At 36.3% G+C, this 26,007-nt stretch overlaps 2 protein-coding genes across 5 annotated transcripts in view; one reads left to right on the top strand and one right to left on the bottom strand.

The window, feature by feature from the left end:
• Positions 1–26,007, bottom strand: part of RALGPS2 (Ral GEF with PH domain and SH3 binding motif 2) — a 122,606-nt gene that overhangs the window by 37,388 nt on the left and 59,211 nt on the right. For all 3 annotated transcript variants that reach the window (XM_054833813.1, XM_054833811.1, XM_054833812.1), the window contains exons 7-8: positions 25,568–25,660; positions 21,326–21,452 (exon numbers count right to left, since the gene is read on the bottom strand). In XM_054833813.1, coding sequence (XP_054689788.1) covers positions 21,326–21,452; positions 25,568–25,660 — 220 coding nt within the window. The remainder of the gene's footprint in view (positions 1–21,325; positions 21,453–25,567; positions 25,661–26,007) is intronic.
• The window catches only part of ANGPTL1 (angiopoietin like 1), a 31,105-nt gene that overhangs the window by 1,398 nt on the left and 3,700 nt on the right, over positions 1–26,007 (top strand). The window contains exons 2-5 of one of the 2 annotated variants that reach the window (XM_054833814.1): positions 5,513–6,370; positions 11,345–11,538; positions 13,819–14,089; positions 15,061–17,958. In XM_054833814.1, the coding sequence (XP_054689789.1) occupies positions 5,545–6,370; positions 11,345–11,538; positions 13,819–14,089; positions 15,061–15,248 (1,479 nt within the window). In that variant the 5' untranslated portion in view covers positions 5,513–5,544 and the 3' untranslated portion in view covers positions 15,249–17,958. Of the gene's footprint in view, positions 1–5,512; positions 6,371–11,344; positions 11,539–13,818; positions 14,090–15,060; positions 17,959–26,007 lie in introns of those variants that run through there. The other variant, XM_054833815.1, reaches the window with a different exon arrangement.

The following is a 26,007-nucleotide window of genomic DNA, read 5'->3' as shown; positions in this document are numbered from 1 at the left end:
ATGGAAAAGAATTTAAGTTACATTTTTGTATTAACAAACTCTCAGACATGTTTGACACATTAAGAGAGAATGAAGGGGGGGATGCTGAAAAGAGACAAAGTGTTACAGAAAGCAAACTTAATTCAGGTTTAGTAGCTATGGGAGAAAAAAATCTAAAGCAGTCTTGACAAAAAAGAAAGATGGATCCTTTCCAAGTTCTTGAGCCCTTTTTCTTACTACCCTTTTGTGCTTCTTTACATATTAAAGAGAGCAATCTAAACAACAACAAAACCCCATTTGAAGCCTACCTTGTGTGCTTTGGACACCAGTCTCCATTCATTCACGATCAGCCAAGGTTTTGATTTACACTGCTTAGAACAATTCCTAAATCTCTCACAAATGAAAACAGCTGAGTCAATAATTTTAAAGCAATAAACTGGCTATATGCAAGGTTTTGACCCTCTTTTTGTTGTCCTCCAACTTAAGCATTTCAAAATTTGAACTTTAATTTTAAACAAGTAATGGACTACTAAAGTTATGCTGGTGACGGAAAAATATGCCATTTAAAATTTTACAGGAATTCACTTTAAAGAGTTGAAATTCTGAATCTTTAAACTTCTGCTAGTATATGCACAGCTTTATCAGGTTTTCATTATTGCCTTACTGGGCTTAGCTTGTTGTTTGTAACATGTCCTGTTAGGCTGGTCCTTAAAATTTATACACCAATAAATGAAGTAAAACATCCTATAGCAAACATTGCTAGATGCTTCATGTCTTCAGTATCTCTTTTACAGAGAATTCTGGAGCCCCTAAATAACACATTTCCAAAAGCAAAATGCACCACTCCATTGTACCTGCCTGGTAAAATGGGGCAAACACAAACAATGGCTGCAAACAAATGTGAAGGAACCCTCAAAAAAAAAAAAAACTTCACCAAAAACTCTGGAGATGTTATATTGTTTTGCTGTGTCTTCAGAGTATCTAGTATGACAAGATTTACAAATCTCTTCAGCAGAGAATTTCTAAGAATCTATCATTTTTAAAAGTGACACATTTTCAATGCCTACTTCGAAAACCCCTGAAGATTTTTTGATTGCCTTTCCTAAAATGCGTCAGATTTCCATTAATCTCAGAGAAGCAGAATTCTGTGACTCAATACATCATGTATCTGACTAACAAAACCCAAGAAAGTGTTATTCCTGGATCCCAGTCAATACAATTGAAAGCAATCCTGTTATTTCAGCAGAGGCAGAGCGACTTGCTGGAAAAGCACTTGTTTATATAGGGGAGAGTAACTTACTGAAGTACACATACATCAAAAATCCATATGAATGTTTCTTCTATAGTAAGAGTGTTTTCCCCACATCAGTATTATTTCTAATGTTATGGTTAAAAAAAATAATCCAGGTTTAAGCTAAAAAAATGCACAAAAATCTCCACTTATTCTCTGTAGATATAGGGGAACATAGATGGTTTTATTGATTTTACCTACTTCAACAAAGGTTAACAGAAAACGAAGTACACGTAACATCAATAACTGAGCTTTCAGATTAACTAGTATCATGTTCAGAGGATCTTTATTCTCAGTATTATCATTTACTTGCTCCAAAAAAAATATCTCTTCCTGTTTTACAAGTTTATAAATGGAGGTTTGTAAGAGAGGGGGCACTGTTGGTATTTATCATTTGACCATATTCTTTTAATAAATATTCTGATTAAAGACATGTACTGATACCATGCTTTCCATGCAAAAGGAATCCTACATTCACATTTACCTGCAACACTTCCATTACATTCAGTCGTAACAACCTACACTGCCCAGGAGAAGCAGTCTTTGTCAGCTCTGAAAGAACAGATTCTAATTTGTGTTGTGGGTCTCCAAATTCTACATCCTGCTGAACATGAAAGTCACAGCAATACAAAGAACAAATAGTTTGTTGTGTAGAAAGTTAAAAAATGCCAAATATATACTAGCTTCCACACAACCTTATCCCTGCAACTCTAACATTCATAAGTGATACACTATTTTTTGGGGTAGCACAGTCCATGTTATAGTAGCTTCTCATTGAAAGTTAAAAATGGTAGTTACCAGTTTATTTTGTTCTTTTAAATTGGAATTTTGTTCCTTTAAACACTTTTAAAAGTAATAAATCAAAGACTAATTTTGGAACCAAGTTGGTTTTTTTTTGCAGTCTGGAAAAAGAAAGAAACGAGAAGAAAAGGAATGGCATTAAATGTAAAATGGTATTGAAGTCCTATCCACAGCTCTGAGTATTTCTGACAAGATGATGATGATGAAGTTTGTGTTGCTATGAATAGTTGCATATTTTCTCCTGCAGAAGCAATAAACATCAGCATGCCAGAACATATGTAATGCAACTTCTACAGAAATCTGAGACCCAAAACTGGGTGACACAGAAACATGACAGAACCAAACGAAGTGACAGTCTATTCTAACTTAGAAAACACAACGGTTCATTAAGAGTTAAATAACGTATTTTAAAGCAATAGTAGCTGTAATCACAATCTCTCTTGCTGAATTTCCAAGGTCTGCATTCAGGTATTTCAGCAGCCCCACTCAGCACAAGCAACTCGAGACTTGCAGGAAGGGTTTGAGACTGTGGCTCTCTCTAATCTGAACCCTGAGCCTCAACCGCTTTGTCCCGTAACAGTTATGACATGACCTAAACACCTAGATGCGGGAATCTGTGACATAATGTGTCTGATTAAAAAACCCCTAAAACTATTTCCCAACTCCAATATTTGTCATTTTTAGGTCTTATGTATTAGGCTATCATTCTCTGATATTTTGGATAAACAGTTTATATTTTTTTAAGCTGCTTGCCCAGAACATCAGGAAATTTCTGAAACAGTATTTTCATTTCTTTCAAAGCTGATTAAAACTCCAGGTAAATATTTCGCTCAGAACCTATTCTTGTATAACAAGTCAGGCATTAAGCTGCTCACACATGCCAAGCGATATCGTCAGATGTTTAATTTTTACAACATTGACATTTCCATGGAAGCATCTATGTTCCCTACTAGGTAGATTCTCAGAAGGAACTCATCCCCGTTGATCTGAATGTCTGCGTTTAATACAAGACAGTTGAATTATTCCAAAGTTCTAGGGCATAATCTGATGCAGCTGTTGCATTTGGTTATGTTATATTAGACCATTTAATTCATTTTATGCTCTGACAGCACATAGACACAGAACTTCTAATTTTAACACATAAGGGTAAAAGTTAAAAATGAACGCATACAATAGTAAAAGAAATGCAGAAAGGCATTGAATACATTGCAAAATGTTTGGTTTTGAAAGACTCATTTAACTTTTAATGAATTTCAGGGGAAAAATGTGCTGCTGTGGGGAAAACCCCCAGCCATTCATTACTTAAGCAACTGTACAGAGTCTTTAAAACCTACCAAGAACTAAAGTGTTATTCACCTTTTTAGACTATGAAGTAGCTATTATATACTGTGAAAATAGTAAAATACTGGACTTGTACTATGGCTTCATCCTGAACCATTTGCCATGAAGTCACTTTCCCCGCATCTGGGAACATTGAACATAAAGGTATTGAAATATAATTTCAGAGATGTGAAGAGGTTTCGCACTTCAGACAATTAGTTCAGCTCATCCTTGTCCAGTTAGAAACCACACACAGACCTGTTTCCCATGTGTTTACCATGACTGATGTGAAAATTTAACCTAATGAACTTCCAACTCTGAGCACTGTTCAAGTGATTAATATTTTAAGGGTCTGAAATTACCAAAGAAAAATACACAATTAACTCTGGAGAAAAGTGATACTTTTTCCTACTTTTTTTTTTTTAGCAGAAGTTATACCTTCAGCAGAGAAATGTTAATAAAACTTGTAACCAAGTTCTGTTTCTGAAAAAAATATTTACTAGTAGACACCAGTGAAACATACAGAAATAAATTTTTAAATATAAACATTCTCAAACTTTTATGTATTCCCTCCATTCACGTAGGGTAAGAAGTAATTTTCAGTATGTGTTAAAAAGCAAGTGTTTTCTCCCCCTCCCAAAAGCAGGGCTTGCAATACAACTGTCAGCCAAACAAAAAGTGATGTTTTAGGCAAGAGTGGAACATTTGATCAAGATTCCTTGATATAATTTCTCTCAGTGAAGCCAAAACCAAAGACTTCATACATTTACTCTGAGGTTGAGCAGACGTTATTTGCAGCAATAAGTAGAAGTGACCTGACACAAAAGTCACCTTATCATTTGTAAATGTGAACGTAAAGGAAGCAGTACAGGTCTGCTTCTCCTTCAGGGTGACTGTTTCCAGACTGCCAAATGAACTTAAACTTGAACTTGGCAGGAACACCACGGAAATTAACTTTCTCTGGTTTTACTTTCTCTTTTTAACTATACAAAGGCCACTGTACAACGCCTTGTACAACTGCTAACAGTAGCTTGGAAAGGAAAGCCAGATCAACAGCTGAGATAAGAGTGACCTGCTTGACAAGGCAAATAAAACATGAAAAATGAGGGGTTTTTCCTGATTTAAGTGCTACCTTTTTTTTATAATCTCAAGTATTTAAAAAATAAAGTTAAAAACCAGGTGTCTCAAAACATTCTTGGATCTTTATCACTGCATTTTAATTCTTTACACAAAGTTCAAAGAAATACATTCTTTTCTTTAAAAGGTGAATGAAACACTTCACTATGGTATTTACAGTGATAACACACCTGATACTTCAGTGTCATTTAGACAAAAATGTTCTCAAAGATACAAAAATAGTGGGACAGTTTTAAATATTCATCTCAAAAGGCAACTAAGTAGGGACACGCATGCAGAGCAAACAGCGTTATAGGCTTTCCTTACAAATTTAAAATTACTTGGCTATGTAATTTTCAATGTTTAATACAACTATCTTAAGCTAATCTCCTGCCTAACACTCATGTCCAAAAATAGTGTTAGATGTCTGTGTGTTTTTCAAGTCTACTGTATCTGTGTATATATAAACTTGAAAAATGTGTGTATACATGAATAGATACGTATATAGTATTTAAATTATACATCTATATATACATATGTAAAGCTAAAAGAGGACCAGAAGGGCTATCTAATTCAAATTCCAAAATTTATACAAATATTTTTGAAAATACTATCACTCTGTCTCCCTACTTCCCTTCCATGAAGGTATTCTGCAAGCACTCTGTGTGTTCCATAACCTCATGCATTTAATTGCAGTATGTACACATCTAAGCAGTCAAATTTATAATGAAAGCATAACACATCATCTAAGCAGAGCATTGTTTCTGAAAGTTTATCCATTGCAACAACCTTTCTACCAATACCTAAATTTGAAGGTTTTCTATTCAAAATAAAAAGTTATTCTTTGAAGCTAATCTAAGAGAGTTTAAATTCAAGTAACAGATTCCAAAGACTTGTCTACGTACATGTAAGCATGGCAAACCCATCAGTTTAGGCAGTTTAAGCTGTACAAAAGCCTTAATTATGGCTCTAATTTAATTATTTTATCTTCTATCTGTTCAATAGTCTCTTCTGACAGTCATCACACTTGCTTCAAAATGAAGATACTTAAATGGACTTTGGGTGTACTGTTGTTCCTGCTGTTGTCTATCGGGCGCTGTACAGAACAATCTACGCCTAATAAAACATCCCAACGGAGGCACCCTCGTTCAGCAGACGGCGGAGAGGAAGGGAAGAAATGTGGGTACACATTCTTGGTCCCAGAACAAAAAATCACAGGGCCAATTTGCGTGAATACTAACGCACCAGGTACTGGTAACAGAAAAGACGAAGTCACAAGAATGGACATAGAAAACTTGAAGGATGTCCTGTCCAAGCAAAAGCGGGAGATTGACATTTTGCAATTGGTAGTGGATGTGGATGGAAACATTGTGAATGAAGTAAAATTGCTGAGGAAAGAAAGTCGTAACATGAACTCTCGGGTCACCCAACTCTATATGCAACTCTTGCATGAGATAATTCGAAAGCGTGATAACTCACTTGAGCTTTCCCAACTAGAAAACAAAGTCCTCAATGTTACAACAGAAATGTTGAAGATGGCAACAAAATACAAGGAGCTTGAAGTAAAATATGCAGCACTAACTGATCTTGTAAATAATCAGTCTGTGACTATCTCGCTGCTGGAAGAGCAGTGCTTGAGAATCTTCTCGCGACAGGACACCCACGGGTCTCCACCTCTTGTTCAAGTTGTGCCACAGCACATTCCCAACAGCCAGCCATACACTCCCATTCTCCTGGGAGGTAATGAGATACAGCGAGACCCAGGTTACCCTAGAGACAGAGATGTAAGGCCACCACCTGATCCAGCTACTTCTCCTACAAAGAGTCCTTTCAGAGTACCACCACTGGCTTTAATTAATGAGGGTGAGTTACCTGTCACTATTTATCTAACCTGAGATTTCTCTAGTTCAGAGTGAAACTGTCCTAGCTATAGAAACAGAATGAAGATTTTAAAATATCTGGTACCCTTGCTCCTGATTCTGATTTTCTCTCCCTCCTATCCCCCCACCCCCCAAGAAAAGCTTTACTTTTCCAAATAGTCTAATTCTTAAGCTATAGCTACTTAAGATGAATTTCTTGAAATAGTCAATACTCAGAAATTCAAGTCTGAAGAATTTACGCCTTTGAGTCACAAAGTATTGGGGTTTCTGTCTCCAGCTTGGTTTGAGTTATGGGAATGAAAATACAGTATTTGCATATATTGTCTATTATTTAGCCTTGTTTCTTCGAAGATGCCCACTAGCTACAAGTTACAGTAACCAGCAATGGTGAGTAGGAGAAGCTAATTCATCTTAAAGTCATTTTAAGTAGTTGTCCTTTACAGTTACACATATACATTTGCCAGAAGTTAACCCTGCTAGAAGGATTTTACGCCTCCTATTCTAAGCTGCTTTAAAATGAACATCTAAATCCACCAACATGGTTGTGCATTAGGTCTCTAAGTGTTTGGTTGAAATATTCAAGAGAGTAAGATAAGTTTGAAAGGATAATTGAATCAAGGCTGGACCCGATTAGATGCACTCAGCTTTGAAAATTTAAAATGAGTAACTACGTTCCTAGTAATTTGATGTCCGTACGGGATGGCAAGTTAAACAAATACCATAAATACTATGAAAATACATTCAGGAGACTGTATCACATCTTCATGTGTTACATTCTCCAGGTCATCAGCTAAATTCATTTATGAATAGAAATAAAACTAGTGACAAGAAAATTAAGTACCTCTGAGCTGCCCCAAATTAATTCTATCATGATTCTTGCTTTATTAAAATTTTGACAGAATGCGCAATAAAAAAAATTAAGGATTCAGAAAAACAACTTTTTCCTCAGACATCCATTCAAGTGCTTGCTATTGGCTTCTGATAGCTTGCACAGCAAAAGGATTTGGTTGGGTCAGGTTTTTTGTGTTTGGGTTGTTGGTTTCGGGTTTTTTTGCTTTCAAATTGCCTTAAGTCACAGTTGGAAGTTCAACTTGGTTCCTAAGATGAAGCCAAACATTTATCTGTGACTGTTCTACAGCATTACAAACAACTAGCTGCTGATGTAAAGAACAACTATTTTTATTCAGGGTCTGCAGAAAATTCAGGCACAAGCCCAAGTAAAATGCCAGATGTCACGAGAATTTAAATTGCACGTCATGACACAAAGGAAACAGCTAATATAAAAGCATTACATTAATGTCTGGTCAGACAGTAAAAGTATCATTTAAAAACCGGAGAATTCCTGTTTCCCAGCAAACCCATGCTTCAAGGTTTTGTTATAAATCCCTCCTCTCTCCATATACGCCTGCTGTACATACAAAATGAGGAAACAGCACTAAATATTGTCCTCTAAATTATCTACCATGTTTTTCACTAGCCCCTTTGCCCTTACAAGTTCAGAATTTGAACCCATTTTTGCAAGGGAATACAAAGAAATCTTAGGAAGTTTATTTTAACATTATTCAACTTCCTTTATTTAATACTAGATTCTTGAGTTTGAAGTTTGTTTCTTGCAGTGCCTTGAGAAGATGAGGGCTGAGAATTGCTACAGCTAGTAAAGCATCAATCATCAAACCCAAAACTTCTAAATTGCAACACAGCGTCATCCAGTTATTACCTCTGATTTTTTAAATTACGGTGACCATATTTAATGGTACACAGAATCAAAATTGTCTGTGTCATAGAAAAATGAACTTTCCGGTTAAAAGTTGATGACTATTTATAAAGATATCGAAAGAGACCAATGAAACCCAAACAGTCCCATCTAGAAACAGGCCTGGCAAAGCCTTGGCTATGACAGAATAAACAACTAGACAAACAAGTAGGAGCTTTCTCCTACTGTAACTGAAGAAGCTGTACCTAACAAATACTTGCACGCAGAAGTTTACAGAAGGGTCAATCTGCAACTTAATATTGTGAGTGGAGAGTAAAAAGTCAAAATATATGGGGAACAGAAGGATGAGATCGTATTTTCTGAAGAGTATTCTGGTTAATTTGCATAAAAATTGCTCTAAAAATTGAGGAAGAATAGTGTTCCTGTGAATTATAGTTTTCACAATTATCTTAATCCTTGGAATAATAACCAGTGTCTCCAAAATTTTATTGCCACACATCCCCTCACTCTGCTGCTAATACCTCTCAGTTAACAATGTAACTCTGTTTTTAATTTAACATATGCCCAATTTTATTTGGGAATTTTCCTCTGCTATTGCCCAAAAAAAACCCCTATATGAAGCTTACACAAGCACAGCTTCTATATCATCCGCTCAAGATAACATTTAGTGTCTTAAAATAGGATTCATCCATCTTTTTATTTAGGTTCCAACTTAAAATATTTCATCACTTTCCTTCTCTACTACATCTAATTTACAATAGAATGATCTGTACTAAATCATACATCAAAACACAATTTTAGAAGTGAAATGTTTAACAGAGCATTTTCTCAGAGTATTTCTAACTTATAACTAATTGTCTCAGAAACTTAGTATACACAGACTGTAACAAAACTTAGATATGCATAAGACACTTATTCCTGATATAGATAACAAGATTTTAAACAGAATAATTATGCTTTTCTCATTAGCCAGAGCCCCCACTCACACCACCACTGTGGAGAATCTTACACTGTTTCACAAATCTCGGCATTTCCACTGAACAAGAAATGGATCAGTCCTTATACCATGAACTTAAAATAGTTACATATAACAAAGAATTTACTTCTCAAAAAGATTCAAGGCTATACACCAGAAGATATGGGATTTGACAGATTTCCTTATACTAAGAGCAGAAGTCTGTTACCTCTACTACAACATTAACTTATGATAAGCACATAGACAAATCTGAGCATCAAAAGCAGACAAGTTGCATCCTGTGACCTTGATACCAGCTGAATTTCAGAAGTGATCAAAGTGTATTATAGAAACAGACCAGTACAATTCTGTCTGCCTTAAAAGCTACTTAAATCGCTCCAAACATCTGCTTGGGTCTCTCATGGAAAAATGAGTCCTCAATTCCTCCTCCAGTAGAAATCATGTGAAATAATACGCAGCAGATCTGAGCTGTTCTTAATATTCAATTAACGTTACAAAAACTACTACTTGTCTGCTTACGCTTTTTCTAATGCGATAATTGCTTTACAATAATACTTCTAGAACAAGCTCTCTGTTCAGTTATACAGCGCCCAAATTTACTTTAGACAGTTCGAGGAAAGGGAATGAGACCCAACTTAGCCCGGGAAATTATCTATCCACTGGACAAAGTTTGCAATGTGCACAATCTATGTGGAAATTTTAATTGTGAACAACAGAAAAAGCACTCACATACCTAAGCTACAGTATTTCTTTCTTAAACTACTACAGTACCCACTGCAAGAATGACAAAATCATTGTCAAATAGGGACAGTACAGTATGCAGCACCACTTACAATGATGGCTCAACACCTGCAGCATTCTTGGTAGAACTGCCACAGCCAGAAGCTCCACACAGTTGCCTTCAGTAGATAAGCAAGCTTTTTACACTCTATTATGAAATGCTTTCTGGATTTCTTGCCAATTACAGACTTATCCAACTACTTTAAAATCTAAAAAAAGCACGACTTTCAAATTGCTTTTGTCACACAACCTTAATCTGCAATGAAGGTCACTTTCACTCGACCTCTATTTTTGATTAAGTAACCTCAACAACTGTCTTCTACACTTCTTTGCACATTAGCTTCTGCTGTGACTGATGAGTTTTCTCTGAACTTCCAAGTAGATTAGAGAAAATGAGCTTTCTAAAATGACAGGAGAGCTGTAGGTAATTTCTTTTCAGGTTTACTGAGTATGAGTTTTCAAATACATTTAGGGCATCCACCACTAACTAGCCATCAGAACATATCCAGCTTTTCATCAATAAGCGACCAGTCTCTCTAAATCAACTGAAGTAATGATACATGAACATAAATCCTTTTCTAAAAATTAGAAAATAAAAATATTACCAAAAAAATGAAAGGCAAACGAGGCAAAGTTTTCAGAGATACATAAGCTCCATGCTTCTTATGGAATAACCAGATGCTCTTCTGTAAGTATTTGTAAAACCACTATTCACATGGTCTGAAATAGAGCTCTCAAGCAGCACTCTCAACAGCAACAGCATTTCTGTAGAATCGCAGCCCTGAAAACAAGTATGTGAGCCCTTTGAGCTGCTCAAAAGTCCTTCTCCACTGCTTGCTTATTTTCTTCATCAGTATCCATCTACACGTATCACACCAGGATGACACATGAAATGTAAAGACTCCTATCCACAGCTAACAGGCTGATCCCAGAACTGGGTAAGTACATAAAGGCAAAAAAAAGTTATGCAGTGTAAGAATACTCTTTCACTAAATTCCACTAAATATTTCTCACAGCAGCTCTCAAACTATTTATGTATTCAGAGGTGTGTGGGGGTTGTTTGGGTGTCTGGGATTTGTTTTGTTTCAAATGGGTGCACTAGGAGACAATGAAGTAAATTGATGTCTACCTTTTACAAAAGTGGTACAGGAGAAAACAGTTAGTAAAAAGCATAATGCACTTCTTGAGTATCAAGAGTCAGAGTATAAATCTTTGACACAGTAGACAAAGTTAAAAATTGGGTGCTGGTAACCAAAGTCTATTATCTGTTTAGCAAAATGAAGCTTTTGTTTAAAAATATATATATATGATATTGACATGTTTGTTTATATATACACAATTAATCTAAAAGTAACTTTTTACACCATTTTCCATGGTAGTTTTACCTTAATTGAATTACTGACTTTCCATTACCATTACAAACTATTCTTGAACAATGTGCACTGCAAAGTCAAGCTTGAATGCTCACAGTATTTCTTTTCAAAAAGGTCCATTCAGAGACTGCCAACAAGCCAGGGAAGCCGGGCATTCCAACAGCGGAATTTATATGATCAAACCTGAAAATAGTAACGAGCCGATGCAACTATGGTGTGAGAACAGCCTGGACCCTGGAGGATGGGCAGTTATTCAGAAGAGGACAGATGGATCTGTCAACTTTTTCAGGAATTGGGACAGTTACAAGGTAAATTCTGGAATGTAGAAAATCAACGGCTTCATTTCAGTGCGGCAGTGACATTATCTATCACAATCAAGATGGCGTGAACGTTCCCAATGCAATTCTTCATTGCAAGTGGTTGTAGTGAGTGATAAACACTGAGGAGTTGGAAACAGATAGCTGTGCAAGTTAGACAGGGAAATTAATTTTATGAACAAAGATAATTGAAAAGAGTGGCCATCCCTCAGAGGCAAACATATTTCAGTGAGAATGTCCTATTTCACTCAATGCGTTACTTAACTTTGTACCAAGTTATTGTCTGAAATAGCCTGCATTTGTAATGCACAACACAACTGGGGAGGCACATGTTATTCCAGACAGTGACTGGGAACTCATTTATTACAAAGACCTAACTAAACACATGATTTTTATTAACACGCTGAGAACTACAGTAAGTACTTGAAAAGCTTAATTGTCTCCCTTATGAATAAGCAATCTCAGCCAGTGGAATTATTCATTTAAGCACATTAATAGATTTGCACAATCAGGGCCTCAGCTTAAAAACATCCCTAATAATGAATTAATGGAAATAATTTCTACCTTTAAAATTAGGTTAGAAATCTGAAGATGTAGGGCTGGTGAAGGGAAACACAATTCTTGCATGTTACTGTGATGTTGTGCACTGGCAGGCATAATGCCTAGGATGACAAACGCATGCTGCTTTGCAGTAATTACATGCTAGACAGGAAATCTGAAAATCCATTTGGTTAGGGTTTTTGTAACAACAACAATAATAGTGTGCTGACTTCATACATATAGGACAGTTTTTCCTCCTATGATGCTCTGCTCACTTTAAATAGATCTACAACTGCCATGTGCATTGTACCTGAAGAGAGATCTGAGCCACATTTAACTATCAGTAATCTGAAAATAATATCATATACACAAAGGAAATGACAAAAGATTACTATAAGGATTTTCACTTTTTGCTCTCTTGGAATTTAATGATTCAAATGTTAATCATTCCTTAGTAGCAGTTATTCACAGTCTTTACTTCTCAGAAAAGTAGGTGGTTGGTTTTTGGGTGGTTGGTTGTTGGGTTTTGGTTGTTTTGTTAATGTTGTAAGGCAGTTACGGAGTGCCTTATAAAGTAACCATAAACATTTTGAACATAATGCAAAAAAACCCATAGAAGAGTATATAACTGGTGTCTAATTGATTTGCCCCCAAGAGATTTCTCATTAAATTGCAGTGGCTGAAGATGGTATTCCTATTACCTAACTTCAAGAACCTGAAGGTGCTCCTCTGTGACTTGGTTTAAACTAAAGCCTGCCCCACTGACAAAAGAGATGTCTCCCATGCCCATATTTCTACTTCTTTCCTGATCTCTGTGTGGCTGCACAGCTACAGTGTTGACGCAGGGGAAGTATTGCAAATGTGGCCACGAGCCAGGAGAAAAGCATCGCTACCATTTTTGGCAGCAGCATGATGCTAGATCAACTTAAGCCACTCCTGAAACTGCAGCTTGAGTTGTTTACTGGAGAGAGACCTCCCCAGAAAGTGATTTGAAGCAGGACATCAACTGTAGGTCCCACATAATCAACAGCCTGAGGAGGGTGGGAAGACCTCAGAAACTAGGAAGTGTAACAGATAACTACGGTGGGTGACGTACCTGCGTTAGCTGCAGCACCAAACTTTAACAACGCTGGTTTACAGGAAACAGCAGATATGAAATATCACTTTGAAGCTACCGTACTGGTAGCCTGTGATTTGAAAGGAAAGATGTCTTTATATTTCATTTCTAATAAATCAAGTAAAGAGCACAGATTATTATATGATTAAATTTACAGTAAAACACAACACTAGTTGTATTTAAAAGGCAACAAAAAGTTATTTACCTTGAACACTGAGACTGTTGATCCATAAATACCTTTTCCGACCTGGCAATACACCCCCTTCAATTTCATTATTCATACATTATTACAGATCCCCTTAGCTTTATCAAGAAATATATTGTTTCAGCTTCCCTATTCTCTTTACCTTAAAAAGAAGAGGACATCACAGAAAACAGGTAGTTTTGCCACCTTTACTGATTCTGGTAGTACTTCATTGCAGCCAGCAGTCCAACTGAGTAAATGGCCAAGTGCAGCAAAATAAAGCATTTAAATGCATGGGCTGAGTAGTCATTCAGAAGCTTAAAGGCTTTCAGTACCCCAGTTCCACTGTTTTAAAATATTCCCGCTGATAAGCATTTTGACAAACAAGAAAAGCTAAGCTAACATCACCTTCTGATCTTCTTTTGTACAGAAAGGATTTGGAAACATTGATGGAGAGTACTGGCTGGGACTAGAAAATATTTACATGCTTACCAATCAGGATAATTACAGACTACTGATTGAGTTAGAGGACTGGAGCAATAAGAAAGTCTATGCAGAATACAGCAGTTTCCGCCTGGAGCCCGAAAGCGAATTCTACAAGCTACGCTTAGGAACATACCAAGGAAACGCAGGCGATTCCATGATATGGCATAATGGAAAGCAATTTACAACACTGGACAGAGACAGGGATATGTATTCAGGTAAGGAAACTAGTATGTATGTGAAAGTGAATACAATAGATTCCATTAGTGATATCACCTTTAAAAATTGAATATGGTACAAAAAAAGGATGTAAATTCTGATAAAACAACTCTATTGAAAGATGCTTCAAATTGATAGTGATAAAAATCACGTTGACAGGGCCCTCTTCAAGCCCCTGTGCCACTCAGAAATTCAAATTCTATTACCCTCATGGCAGGCACACCTGAGCAAGCTTTCTATTTAGCTCAATGACATCCTTACCACTTGCATGTGGCTCTGAGTCAGAATACCTGCCCAGGTGATCTCAAGAGTAGTGCTGTGGCCACATAACAATAATCACCATGAACTTAGTTATGTACCAATATTTGAGAAACAGGCAGATCGCTCTGTTTCCTTCTCCTTAAAGAACAATTTTTCTGCATTTCCACGCTCTTCCTCCAGCTTTCCCCTTAAAGCCTTAGTAGTAAAAGATAGGTTGCAGAGTGTAATACTTCAACTGCCTTTTCTCAGCTGTCAATAACCATAAAGCTGGACAAATCTTGCAAACCCTTAACAAGCCTGTAACAGTAAATACACAAGTTACAAGCAACTCTTTGTGGATCTGTGGCCCTGCGCTGCTTGGGACTGTATCAACTCACATCGCTTCCACTGAAGTATTTCTAAACAGTACATAATCCAAGTTCCTCAAATGTTAGCTCACAGACAAGCACCGCTGGTAGTCTGAGAAGAGCTGGTCTCCTTGGTTTTCAGCTGTCACGTTAAATACCGTGTCAATAATCCCCCCTCCAGACAACAGCTGCTGTTACAACAGAATTTATAATGTAGGTAGAAGCAGTAATTGATATGACCACAAAAGGCTGTGAAGTACTTCAAAGTTCCCTCTAAGAACAAGCCAGAATATGAAAGCCTTTGCTAATCTCCATTTCTCCTCTTTAATGTTGAAGTTCACCCATTTCTTTCTGTCCCGCAGGAAACTGTGCTCATTTTCACAAAGGCGGCTGGTGGTACAACGCGTGTGCCCACTCTAACCTTAATGGGGTGTGGTACAGAGGGGGCCACTACAGGAGCAAGTATCAGGACGGAATCTTTTGGGCAGAGTACCGGGGAGGTTCCTACTCCTTGAAAGCAGTTCAAATGATGATCAGACCTATAGACTGAGGAGGAAAATCCCACAGTGCTCAAGTGATCACATAGAAAACTTCTCAGCACTTGAGTTCCAGAAAAATAAAATATTACTTTTTAATCATTATTTTGCACAGTCTGCCCCTGCAAAAAGCAGGTCTACAGTTTTCCTGTCTTTTTTTTTTTTTTACCCTGTTGTGTTCCCCCCCCCCTTTTTTTTAGAAACTTCTTCTACTGTGACAGACAGTGTTTTTTTTAAACACACATTCACAAAAGCAGATGTTTGTGCTCGCAAAGCATATTTATCTTTGTTCAAGTCCAACACACTTTATGTAAACAGTCACTAAAGCTGGTTAAAAATTCCAGATATATGACAAGATATAAGCTTTTTCACTTAAAAAGCTTATGTTTTTTCAGGTTAGCTCAACTCATACATGTAAATATGTGAAATGACGTTGTCTTGCTTTAATGTGAAAATTGATTCGTTATTTAACAATTTATTTAAAAATGTTGGTATTACTTTCAATGAAAAATCTGACTTCACATTACTGTTTAAGATTTACTCCAAGAAGCTACACAAAAAATCGAAGACATTCTAGCTTTGCCAGCAGAGAGAGCTTTTTGCAACAAATAATTATTTCAAAATGAAGTGGGGAATTAAACATAAAATATGGTGTAGAGAATTCCTTAAGATCTGCATACCCTACCTTCTGTAAAACACTTAGGCAAAATGTTCCTAACATAAGTGCTCCAACTAGAAGTGATGAGGTCTGAATAAGTGTTCACACGCACTAATTTAGAGAAGGACCAAGTCTCTGAATATTAGAAGTTTTCCTCCAACATAGCTTTCTGCTGACATAGGAAAACTGACATTACAAATCAGCTGAGTGTATTCTCCCTGCCACCCCAAACTTGGACTGCTCTTATGACATACACATTTCCCTTCTCCTACACGTATACAAACTTTTGATACTGTCTATATTAAATTTTCTACCTTCTAGATAATCAGATTTCTACTGGAGCTAATATGTAATTTAAGAAATTAATTAGAAAATACTGTTCCAATCTTTAACAAAAGCCATACAAAATACCGCATCAAAACAAGGTATTTCCAAAATCAGAAACCACAAAATGTTTACTTTCTGTACCAGAGTCTCCAAAACTAACGCTTTCTTCCTAGTATATAAAATTATTTAATAGTTGTACTTAGCCACACAGCTTACCTAATTTAATTTGGTATTACACAAAAACTAAATATGCTGCTCTGAACTATAATCAATGTATTTGGGGACTCACATGTGCCTTCAGAATTTTAAGGCACTTTGCCCCTATTTAACATAAGAAATCCTAATAGCTAAAAGAATAATCTAATATTGTTATGTTCAACTAGTTGGTATGTTAAACTAGTCAATATCAATTGCTATGCAAACCCTCATTCGTAATTCAGAGGAGAGAAAATAGCATGATCCTTTCAAAACACATTCTCTGGAGTAGGTAAAGCTTCATTGATAATGTAGGGCTGCAAGGGTTGTAGTTAAATCTTTGGTCAGAGAGCAAAGCCAAAAAGTTTCAACACTAATTGCGGCTGGCAGGGATGGGTAGGTGGGGAATCAGTCCCAGCATATGCCATTCCCAAATTCCAAGAATTTTAACTGACACAAACATTTAAGATTACAATTCTGAAACTGGTCGTCATACAAAGGAATATTTGTTACAAATATCATACAGACCTCATTGATTGAGTGCTCTAGAAAATGCTTTTTAATTGCCAACACAAAATTCAGACTATCTATAGTCTATTTTTTTTTTTCTATGGTAGCTGGATAGAAAAACAGTTCAGGTAAATTTAAAAGCTGAAAATGCCCTCAAAAATGTTCCTTTAATGAACACTTCTGAAGCTTTAGTTCATTCAGCCATGGATTTCCTATCCTTGGAAGAGATGTTATCTTACCACAAGAATCTCTTGTCTGCTACAAAACCAGTGTTTGCTCATTCAGGGCGGTCAGTGAAAGGTGTACTTTGCAGAAACCCCTAAGTAAAATTAGCTTGTACTCAGCCTTTACATTAAACCTTATATATTAGACAGCTAAAAAGTGAATCTTCCCCAATTTAAAGCTGCAGGATGATGTTAACTGAACATTATTTCAAAATATACCCAGAAAGCTCAGACTGTAAAAAATGCTGCACTCTCAAAGGAAAGACTTAATTTTAAGTTGCCAATTTAAGATTATGAGGAGGGAAAGCATAGCATCTCTTTTTCAGGTTGGTTCACACTCTGTACAATAATTTACTACTTTCAAATGCTTGTAACTATCAGGTCTTGGCTTTTGGGCTGAATTTTCTAAGCAGGGTAAATGACAAAGAGTTCAATGTTTTCTCTGTCACTTCTTTTAGGAAAGTTTTTCAAAAGAGGCTGTAGCATCCCTCAAGCCTATTGTACCAAACATGCAGAAGCAGTTTATCTGTGAAGGATATAGCTTTCACCATTCCTGTACTAATCAGTCCAAATTTAACCAAGCAGACCTTGAAAAAGTTTAACCTGTACTAAACCTGAAACACAGTTTTCACGTATATTTCCAAAGTCTATTGCAAGCATTATCACCAAAGTAGCTGAATATTCATCAGATGAATACTTCAATAACCTGTTTTCAGCTTTTCTGTTTCTGGATATAATTCCTGAAAGACAGCTATAAGAAAATATTTCACAAGGTAGTACTGCTTAGTTAAATAAAAATTTACTTCTCAAGATATGGCTCAATTGTTTCATTGTGCAATCTCAAATTAATCAGAACTCCCTCTGAGAATGTGTTTTTATTCTAAGGTGAAATATAACATCACACATACAGCTCCCATTTGCTTTGGCTACGTTAGCTGGCTGGATGATGCAACACTGATGACATACCCCACATTGCATAATGAGAGCCTAACGTTGAACATTTTTATTGGTGTTGCGTGGCCCTTAGCACTCACATTTAAGTTAGTGAGCCCACACTGATGATCTGCTGCTCTCACTTGCATTTCTAGAACTCTGGAGTGATATCACACTTACTGCTGCAAGGAACTGAAAAATACTTTTATTCCCCCTTCCCCCAGTTATACGTGGAAAGATGTCTTTATCTTGTCCACAGTGAGTGAGCTGTGGTAATCAGGAAACAATCTATACTTCTGTGGCTCCATTCCCATTGCAAACACTACACACAAAAAACATTTAAGCTTTATCTTATAATGCTAAGGCGGTCATGAAAAAAACTCCACACTCACATTTGATATTTGGTTGCACAGGGGTAAACCTAGTAACCTCTGAAGGATAAAACATTCATCCTTGAAATCGCAGCTGAAATTCCTTTATATGCTCACTTTCCCTATGACCTTCCAAACGTGGTCCTTCATGACCAGTGCCAATATTTCTCCGGAGGGGGTTTGCAATGGGAAACGTAACTGTGTGGCAGGCTTGATTCTCTGCACTCTTCCACAGAGCATTTTAGGGGAGTGCAGCAACTGCAGGATCTCCACACCCACAGTGAAGAAAGCCCCAGCACACCCCTTCTTTTACTGTGAGAGGAAACTGACCTAACGATTAATCCCCCTCCCTGGTACGTGGCACGATCACAATTTCAAACTGCAGACTTTTTGGTAGACTTTTCTAGACATTTTAATCCAGAAGCAAGCACTACTCCTGTATACGATTTTATACCAGAAGCAACAGCAAAGAGAGATCCTTTCAGGAATTATAACCTATAGCTGATGAGCTTAAAACAGTAAGCAAAACAAGCAACTCCAGTAACTTCTGTTCCATATGATTCTTAACATTAGTTAAAATGCCTTGGGAAGAAAATTTTAGAAATAATACTCCTGCAAATCTACTCAGGTCTTACTGGAAAGTAAACCTTTGATCAAATGAGAAAAACTGGACTCAACAGCCAATCATCCAAGATAGATCCAGATTTATCACAACTGTAGTTTCAAAGCAATTTTGTTCTTTTTGCCACTCATTTAAACCTTACAAAATTAATTTTAGAGGGAGTGCACCAGTGGGCATTTGCTATTCCTTTGGAGAATTAAAACAGGCTTGAGGACATTTTTCATGTCATTAGTAAGAATTGATATCATACGAAACCAGGTCACAACACATTCTCTAACTACAGCAGGTCACAGCAAAGGGCATTTCTTCTGTTCTAAGTAGAAAAGAAATATACATTTCACTTCAACAAATTATCAAGTCAAGCCCAAGGCTTATTCTAATGTAAAAACTAGACAAGAAGTTGCTAATGTATTGAGGAAGACATCCGTAACTGAACAAAACTTAAAGCATTATTTTCCAACATTTCACCTGTTTGGGTGGTTGGGGTTTTTTTTAAATATACACTTCCAGGTAGTAAGGCAGTATTTTTAAAGTGTCAGAGAAATACACCAAAGCATAAAGATTTCTCTGTACAGCAGTAAGTATCAGAAAACCATAACAGCAAAGGTCAGAGTATCATGAGATTTTAAAAATTGTGACAGCAGGTTCACTTGGGACTTTTGTAATCAGCAAGAAAACAATTTGAGCTTGGCTTCACATTTCAAAAATCATGGCATATAGGTAAAAAGCATCTGTAAAGCTAGAAAGTGCATTTCAGTACCATATATAGTGCGTATATACTGTATGTGTACACATGACGGGAAGGCTACAAAATGACGTTTAATCACAGTACACTATGCTGGGGGGGGGGGGGTTGCCCCTTTTAATTCAGGCCTAGTTTTAAGAGCTATGTCAGCAAACAGGGGAGCCTGTGATGATGTGCCACACCAGCAATTTCCACACCTGCACTTCAGACAAAATACACTCATGCTGGCACATTCTAGGCACAAACAATTACTAACAACTGGATATTTGAAAATACAGGAAATTAACAGCTGTTAAGATCATGTTGGAACTGATGAATGTTTCTGGGAGGGATATAACAGGGAATTAAAAAATTAAGACAGAATGAGGAAATCTACAGGACATTAAAATTATTACTGTTTCTCTACAGGAAAGTATTTTCTTCTATTTAAGTATAAAGCATTTAAATTCAAACAACTTTGCATAACTTGAATATCTGCATTTTAGAGGCATCATTCTAGAGTCTAACATCAATGACGGCATTGCTGCTCATATCAAGCTATGAAGCAACTGAAATAGTGTTGTGAGGGACACATAGATCACAGCAGAAAGATGACCGAAGTTTTTAATCCTGAAAAAGTTAATAGCCCAGCTGAATAAAGGAAGTACCAAACTTCAGGCACAAAGATATTACAGTTTAATAAGCCTTAGTGACCATAGGGGGTCATTTTGAATTTAGGTGTAAGAGCAATTCATATCTGCAAAAATATCAACTACTTTTTCTGGAAAAGGAAAAAAAATCGTGTAAATGTTTCCTTAAATTTATGTGACTACCGACATCTTATGAAATCAAAGAAAAGCTACATTTAAAAAGCAGCACACTGATCACTTTAAACAAACTAAACTGAGACATTAAGTAACACTAGATTAGCTCGGCAACAAAACCAATACATACTAAACACATTTATCTATGTGTTTAATACACAGGAATATCATTTACTCATAATTATTCCGTAAAGCTGAGTCAGTCATAACAACCCAGTTTCTGGTCACCTTAGAATAATTAAATGCAGCAATATCTCCAGATTTTAGCATGTTCCAAACCCTAAAATCTACATTTATTTATCTCAGAGGTTGGTGATTTATACCCTCTCATAAATTAAAAGCCATCATTACTATAACAGTCATGTACTCAGCTCTACGAGTGCTAGCAGGCGTAATGGTTTAAGTACTTCTCCAGAAGTCAATGAGTGTATCTATACAACATATGGGAAAATAATTTCCTAGAAAACTGACACTGTATGTAAAACCTGAAGTGTTTGTGAGGTTTAACAGGTATTTTCTTTCTGAAGCTAGTGAGTTATTTCTTGCCACATACAGAGTATCAAGAACCAACTAGTGGTTATAGATTCTTTACTGAAGTATTGAAATAGTTTCGTGAATGCTTAAAAGATGGTGTTTAGTACGTGTAATTACTGGAGAAGTATGTCTGTCGTGAGTGTTTCCCACTAGAAATACTTCAACTTACCTAAATAGGGAATACAAGGAGTCATCTTCAAGCTGCTGATATAGTCTCTAAGCCTTTTGTAATTATCTTCTTTACTCATAACGTACTCCAACTTTTCAAAGGTGGCTTTATCCTTCCGACTCAACAACTAGGGGAAAAAAAAAAAAGGCAAAAGCAGATGAGCTGGAGTTTGATGATTATGATTTCTCTTTTACCCTTACAAGCACGGGCTTCCACCTCCACCCCCCCCCCCCATCGTTGTTATTATTGGTTGAGTTTTTAAATACAACTGCTTCAAAATTATAGCATTTACTCCTTAAGGATGAGTGCTTGGAGAGTTTACAAAGAGAAGTAGCTATTTTGGCTGCTAAGTTTAAACTATCCTTTTAAATAATTTTAAAGGATTAGTTAACTTTTTTCAGATACACTGAGAAATTTCATACTACTCCAGCTTCACAAAACCCCAAATTAAAAAAATATCTTCTTATTCTGGATTTGGGAGTTATCTCAATAAATAATTTTCCAAAGAGCAAACCAACACCACTAAGATCTGATAAATATCTTAAACTAAACTACAATTTTAAAAGCAATGAACGCAGATATACACGTAGACATGCACTTGAAGGTCTGGAAAAGAGCAAGGATTGAATCCATTTTTCTTTACAGAAGGTATTATGGACTTGAATACAGGTTATGTATTACTGTTCTGCCAATTTTACTGCCTCTTAATATTACAGGAATGTTCACTTCGAACACAAATTTAAGTCATGGATCTCCTTCAGTTTCCGTTCCTCCTCCTTTCCCCCCTGCCCCTTCCTTTGACAGAATTCACAGCAGCTAGGCTCTCTTTGTAAGATTAAGTAAGTTAAAGTATTTTTAAAACATCTAGCTGAACTACTGATGCAAACATCATACTAAAGGCTTAAGTTTAATTCAGAACCAGAATTTAAAGAAGGGTATAAGATGTTACCGCTGAACATTTTGGCAGAAGACTCAGCGTTCTAGCCTCAGTCACAATACTTAGTACTCGAGTACTAAGATACTCAATAGTGCAAAAATTACAAGGGTCAGGTCGCTAAATTTTTATGCATATTCCTTTTTCTCTCTCAGTTAAAGATCAACCAACGTGAACATGATAGAAGTGAAATGTCCCTTCTGTAAAGCAGTAAATTCACTATTTAAACAACTGTTCTTTTTACTCACATTTCCTATATCCTAGCTTTCATTAGAGTAGCTAACACACCACCACATGGAACACTGGCTTTCAGAAGAAAGTCACTTTTAAAAAACGTTAATTGTTTCCCAAGACACACTGATCTCTAACATTCCAGCAATTAATTTCTATCTTTAGCTTTAGTTCCAATATTCAGATGAAGAGCATCTCATGTTCATTAAAACTGCAGACATCTGCCAATTCCAGGACACGGAAACAGCAAACAGGCATGACTTCTTTCCAACCACCGGAACATGACATTTATCTTTTGAAGTTTATCTCCTCAAAGATGGTTCCAATTTCATCAGCCTAGATTAGCTTGCTTTTAATAATATTCTAAAATATTCTGCTGCCATTTGGTGTCTGAAAGGCTTTTGTAGTTTTGCAGACTGGAAGACAAGACTAACAGATATAGTAATGGCCTAAATTCAAGCTTGAATCAAATATCTCGTATTTTCCTCAAACATGTTGATTTGCACAATCTTGTTCAAGTCTGATATATCATTTCAGGCTCTTTGAATAACGTCTTAACAAGTTGACCCTGTATGACTAATATAGAAAAGTATAGAGAACCCAACCATATTAAAAGTGTTTCTGTGAGGGCAAGGAATGACCCAGTTGTTATCTCTTTAGTTTTGGAGCTGCTTCTTTTTCTAAATAACTTTTGTCTCTTAGGCTCAAAGGATGCAAAGAACAGTAAAGAGATGTACATCTGCAGAGACAACAAAAGCTCAGGCTGATAGTTTACAGTAGCAGAGAAGGATTCAGAGCCTGGAAGACTGCTCCTTGCTTTCCAATTATAGTGTGCCAACACTGAAGACAACCTTTTTGAAATGCAAGAAAGGAGTGATGAGGTTTCGGTGTGCCGGCAGAGTGGGGCAAGATTCACTCACCTAACTTCAGCTGTCTAATAATTATTTGCTTACATTGTCTTAGCTGGTCATCTAGACTTCCTTTACACAAAAAAGAGAGAAGTAGAATATTCTATTGCATGTACTTCCTTGGAAAGGTTCATAATTCTTTTAAAGTTTTGAACAGGGCAAATCACACATTAGAAGCATTTATTATTCTCCAGAGTTCAGAGGGTGTGCAGGCAATGAGCGAGACAAATTTCAGACATATTCAGACATACCGTCAGAATACATGAATTCCATCTTTTTTAGGAACATTAGATTACCAAGCAAATATTTAATGGCTCCTTTCAACTCTAGATTCCAACCATATAAAGTGACTTTTTTTTAGGGAGTGCATATACTTGCAGCTATTTTCCTGACTTTCTAAGTCAAGTTGATTGCGGATTGCTACAAGCTATCTCAGAAATGGAGAAGAAATCCTTCCTTACTGAAGATTTTGGCAGGTTACTGTGTAACTGACTCAAACGACTTGGTGACTCAAATAATGGCTTGGTGTGCCTTTTGACATGTCTCTTCTTGCTTTTAACATACAGGAAGCCAAAGGCTTAGAATTACTTTTATACAATTTATACTTTTATACAATTTATTACTTTTATTACAATTTATAAACTGAACTTCCAAGAAAAAGACATCGCAATCAGTTTGCAGTGCACATTGCTAGGAACTATCCTGCAAATAGAACTTGCAAAGGCTTATGTAAGGCGATGAAAAGCATAGCTTCACTTGGGATTGTATGAGAAATTAAACACCTGCAGAAACATAGAAGTTATCTGGCATTTCAGAGGTTGGAAGAGGGGCAACCTTTAAAAACTGATGCATATGCCAAAAGTACACAAACAATCCTCATGACTGCAAACTAGAACTTCTGATTGACCAAGTCGGAAAAGAAACTGGGGACTCCCAGTTCTGAATGGTATAATCATGGTAGTAACTAACATGGTTATATTTTTATGTGGTTATAGTTGACATTTGTTTTGAGTCATGCAAACACACAAAAATCAATTTGGCATCACAGTTATATGAAACTGTTGAAGCATCAGTTCTTCAACATGAGAAAACTAGAAAAACAGCAGTTCTCCTCGAGACCATTTTGAAGTGTTAACTTCATTAAGATTTCCTTAGAGAGATTTTTGGTATTTTGAAACAATGTCTTACTTAATTGTGCATTTGCAAAATGTGCACAGAATTCCTGATGAGTATCTCGGCAGGAGTGAATTATATTTAATTTTTGGTAACTTTTATCAACTGAACAACATTATCATTCAGTTATCAAAGAAACACTTTTTGTAACATGTGAGGATGTGTTGACATGTCTCAGTGAAAGTTTTTTAGCTCTTTTTAATGGTCTATTTATATGGACCCTTCACACAGGAGTATTTCAGGCACCTGATTATTTCTATCACACTTGAAAAATCTCAGAGTTCATCTGTTTATACAGCTGGATAACTACACAATGTATGGCTGAATCAAGCACACTTTCTCAGCTCAGAGGTACCAATGAGCTAAAGTCATTCCTAATGTTCTTCTGATCAAGGATACAACTACACAAAAATAATATTAATTCCGGTCGAAAAGCAGATGTCAAATAAAGTGTTTCCAAAGAATGCCATTCTTCCATAACTGTACAAAAGCAGACCTACCAATATACTGTGTAATGCAGTTGTTATAACTATGAATATAATTCTGAAAACTCTGAGGAAAATTGCTAGATTTAGTTATCAGAGAAACTACAAATCTCTTTATGGAAACTGAATCAAGAGTTTCTGAACATCTGCTCTCCATAGAAAAAAAAATATTCCAACAGTATAAACCCCTAAACAATTAAAGTATGACCCACTTTGGCATTCATAGTTTTCCAGCAACCAAATACAAAATAGCTTCTGGCCAAATTAGAAGTCTTTACATTTAGCAGAATCTGCAGGGAACTATTTTTCAAAGGAAAATATTTCTACGCCAGAATGGAAAATAATTCGACAGGAAACCATAGTCTTAAAAGGCACTAGAAACACTACGCACACGGTACAAGAAGATTAAAAGTATCTGTAATAACTATTGCATCCTTGAAAACAAGCTACAGAATGTTGTGTTTTCCTCAGAATAAACGAAAACCTCTCCGTTGTCCTGCTGCTCACTTACCGCCCACGTTTTAGTCAGCCTGAAGATTGGAGCACTCTGTAGGCCTGACACAACCGCCATAAGAGCATGCAGATTATTCAGCTCATACAGTTTCTGAGGACAAAAATATATACAATAACAAACAACATTACAAGTGCTGTCAATAATGAAGATAGAACAAATAAAAATCTAAAAATTAATTAATCTTGCATGTTCTTAAAGATTTACAGTGAACTGTTGTGCACCTGTATCACTTTTATGGCACCTTCTAATTTTTCATTACTGCATCTACACACTTTTGGATTAGACTATACCAGCTGTTTCATAGCCAAACAAGAACCCTTAAAAAAAAAAAATCTATAGAGGCATACATCTTGGGACATATATCAGAAGTGCTAGACATTTTCTGACATTCAAACCCAACAAATTCCTTTCACAGCATTAAACAGAATTTTAGAACT

Source organism: Grus americana, chromosome 8 (genome assembly GCF_028858705.1).
Source record: "Grus americana isolate bGruAme1 chromosome 8, bGruAme1.mat, whole genome shotgun sequence".
Classification (NCBI taxonomy): Eukaryota; Metazoa; Chordata; class Aves; order Gruiformes; family Gruidae; genus Grus; species Grus americana.
The sequence above is the reverse complement of the archived record's forward strand: the minus strand, read 5'-3'. Positions and strand labels throughout refer to the sequence as shown.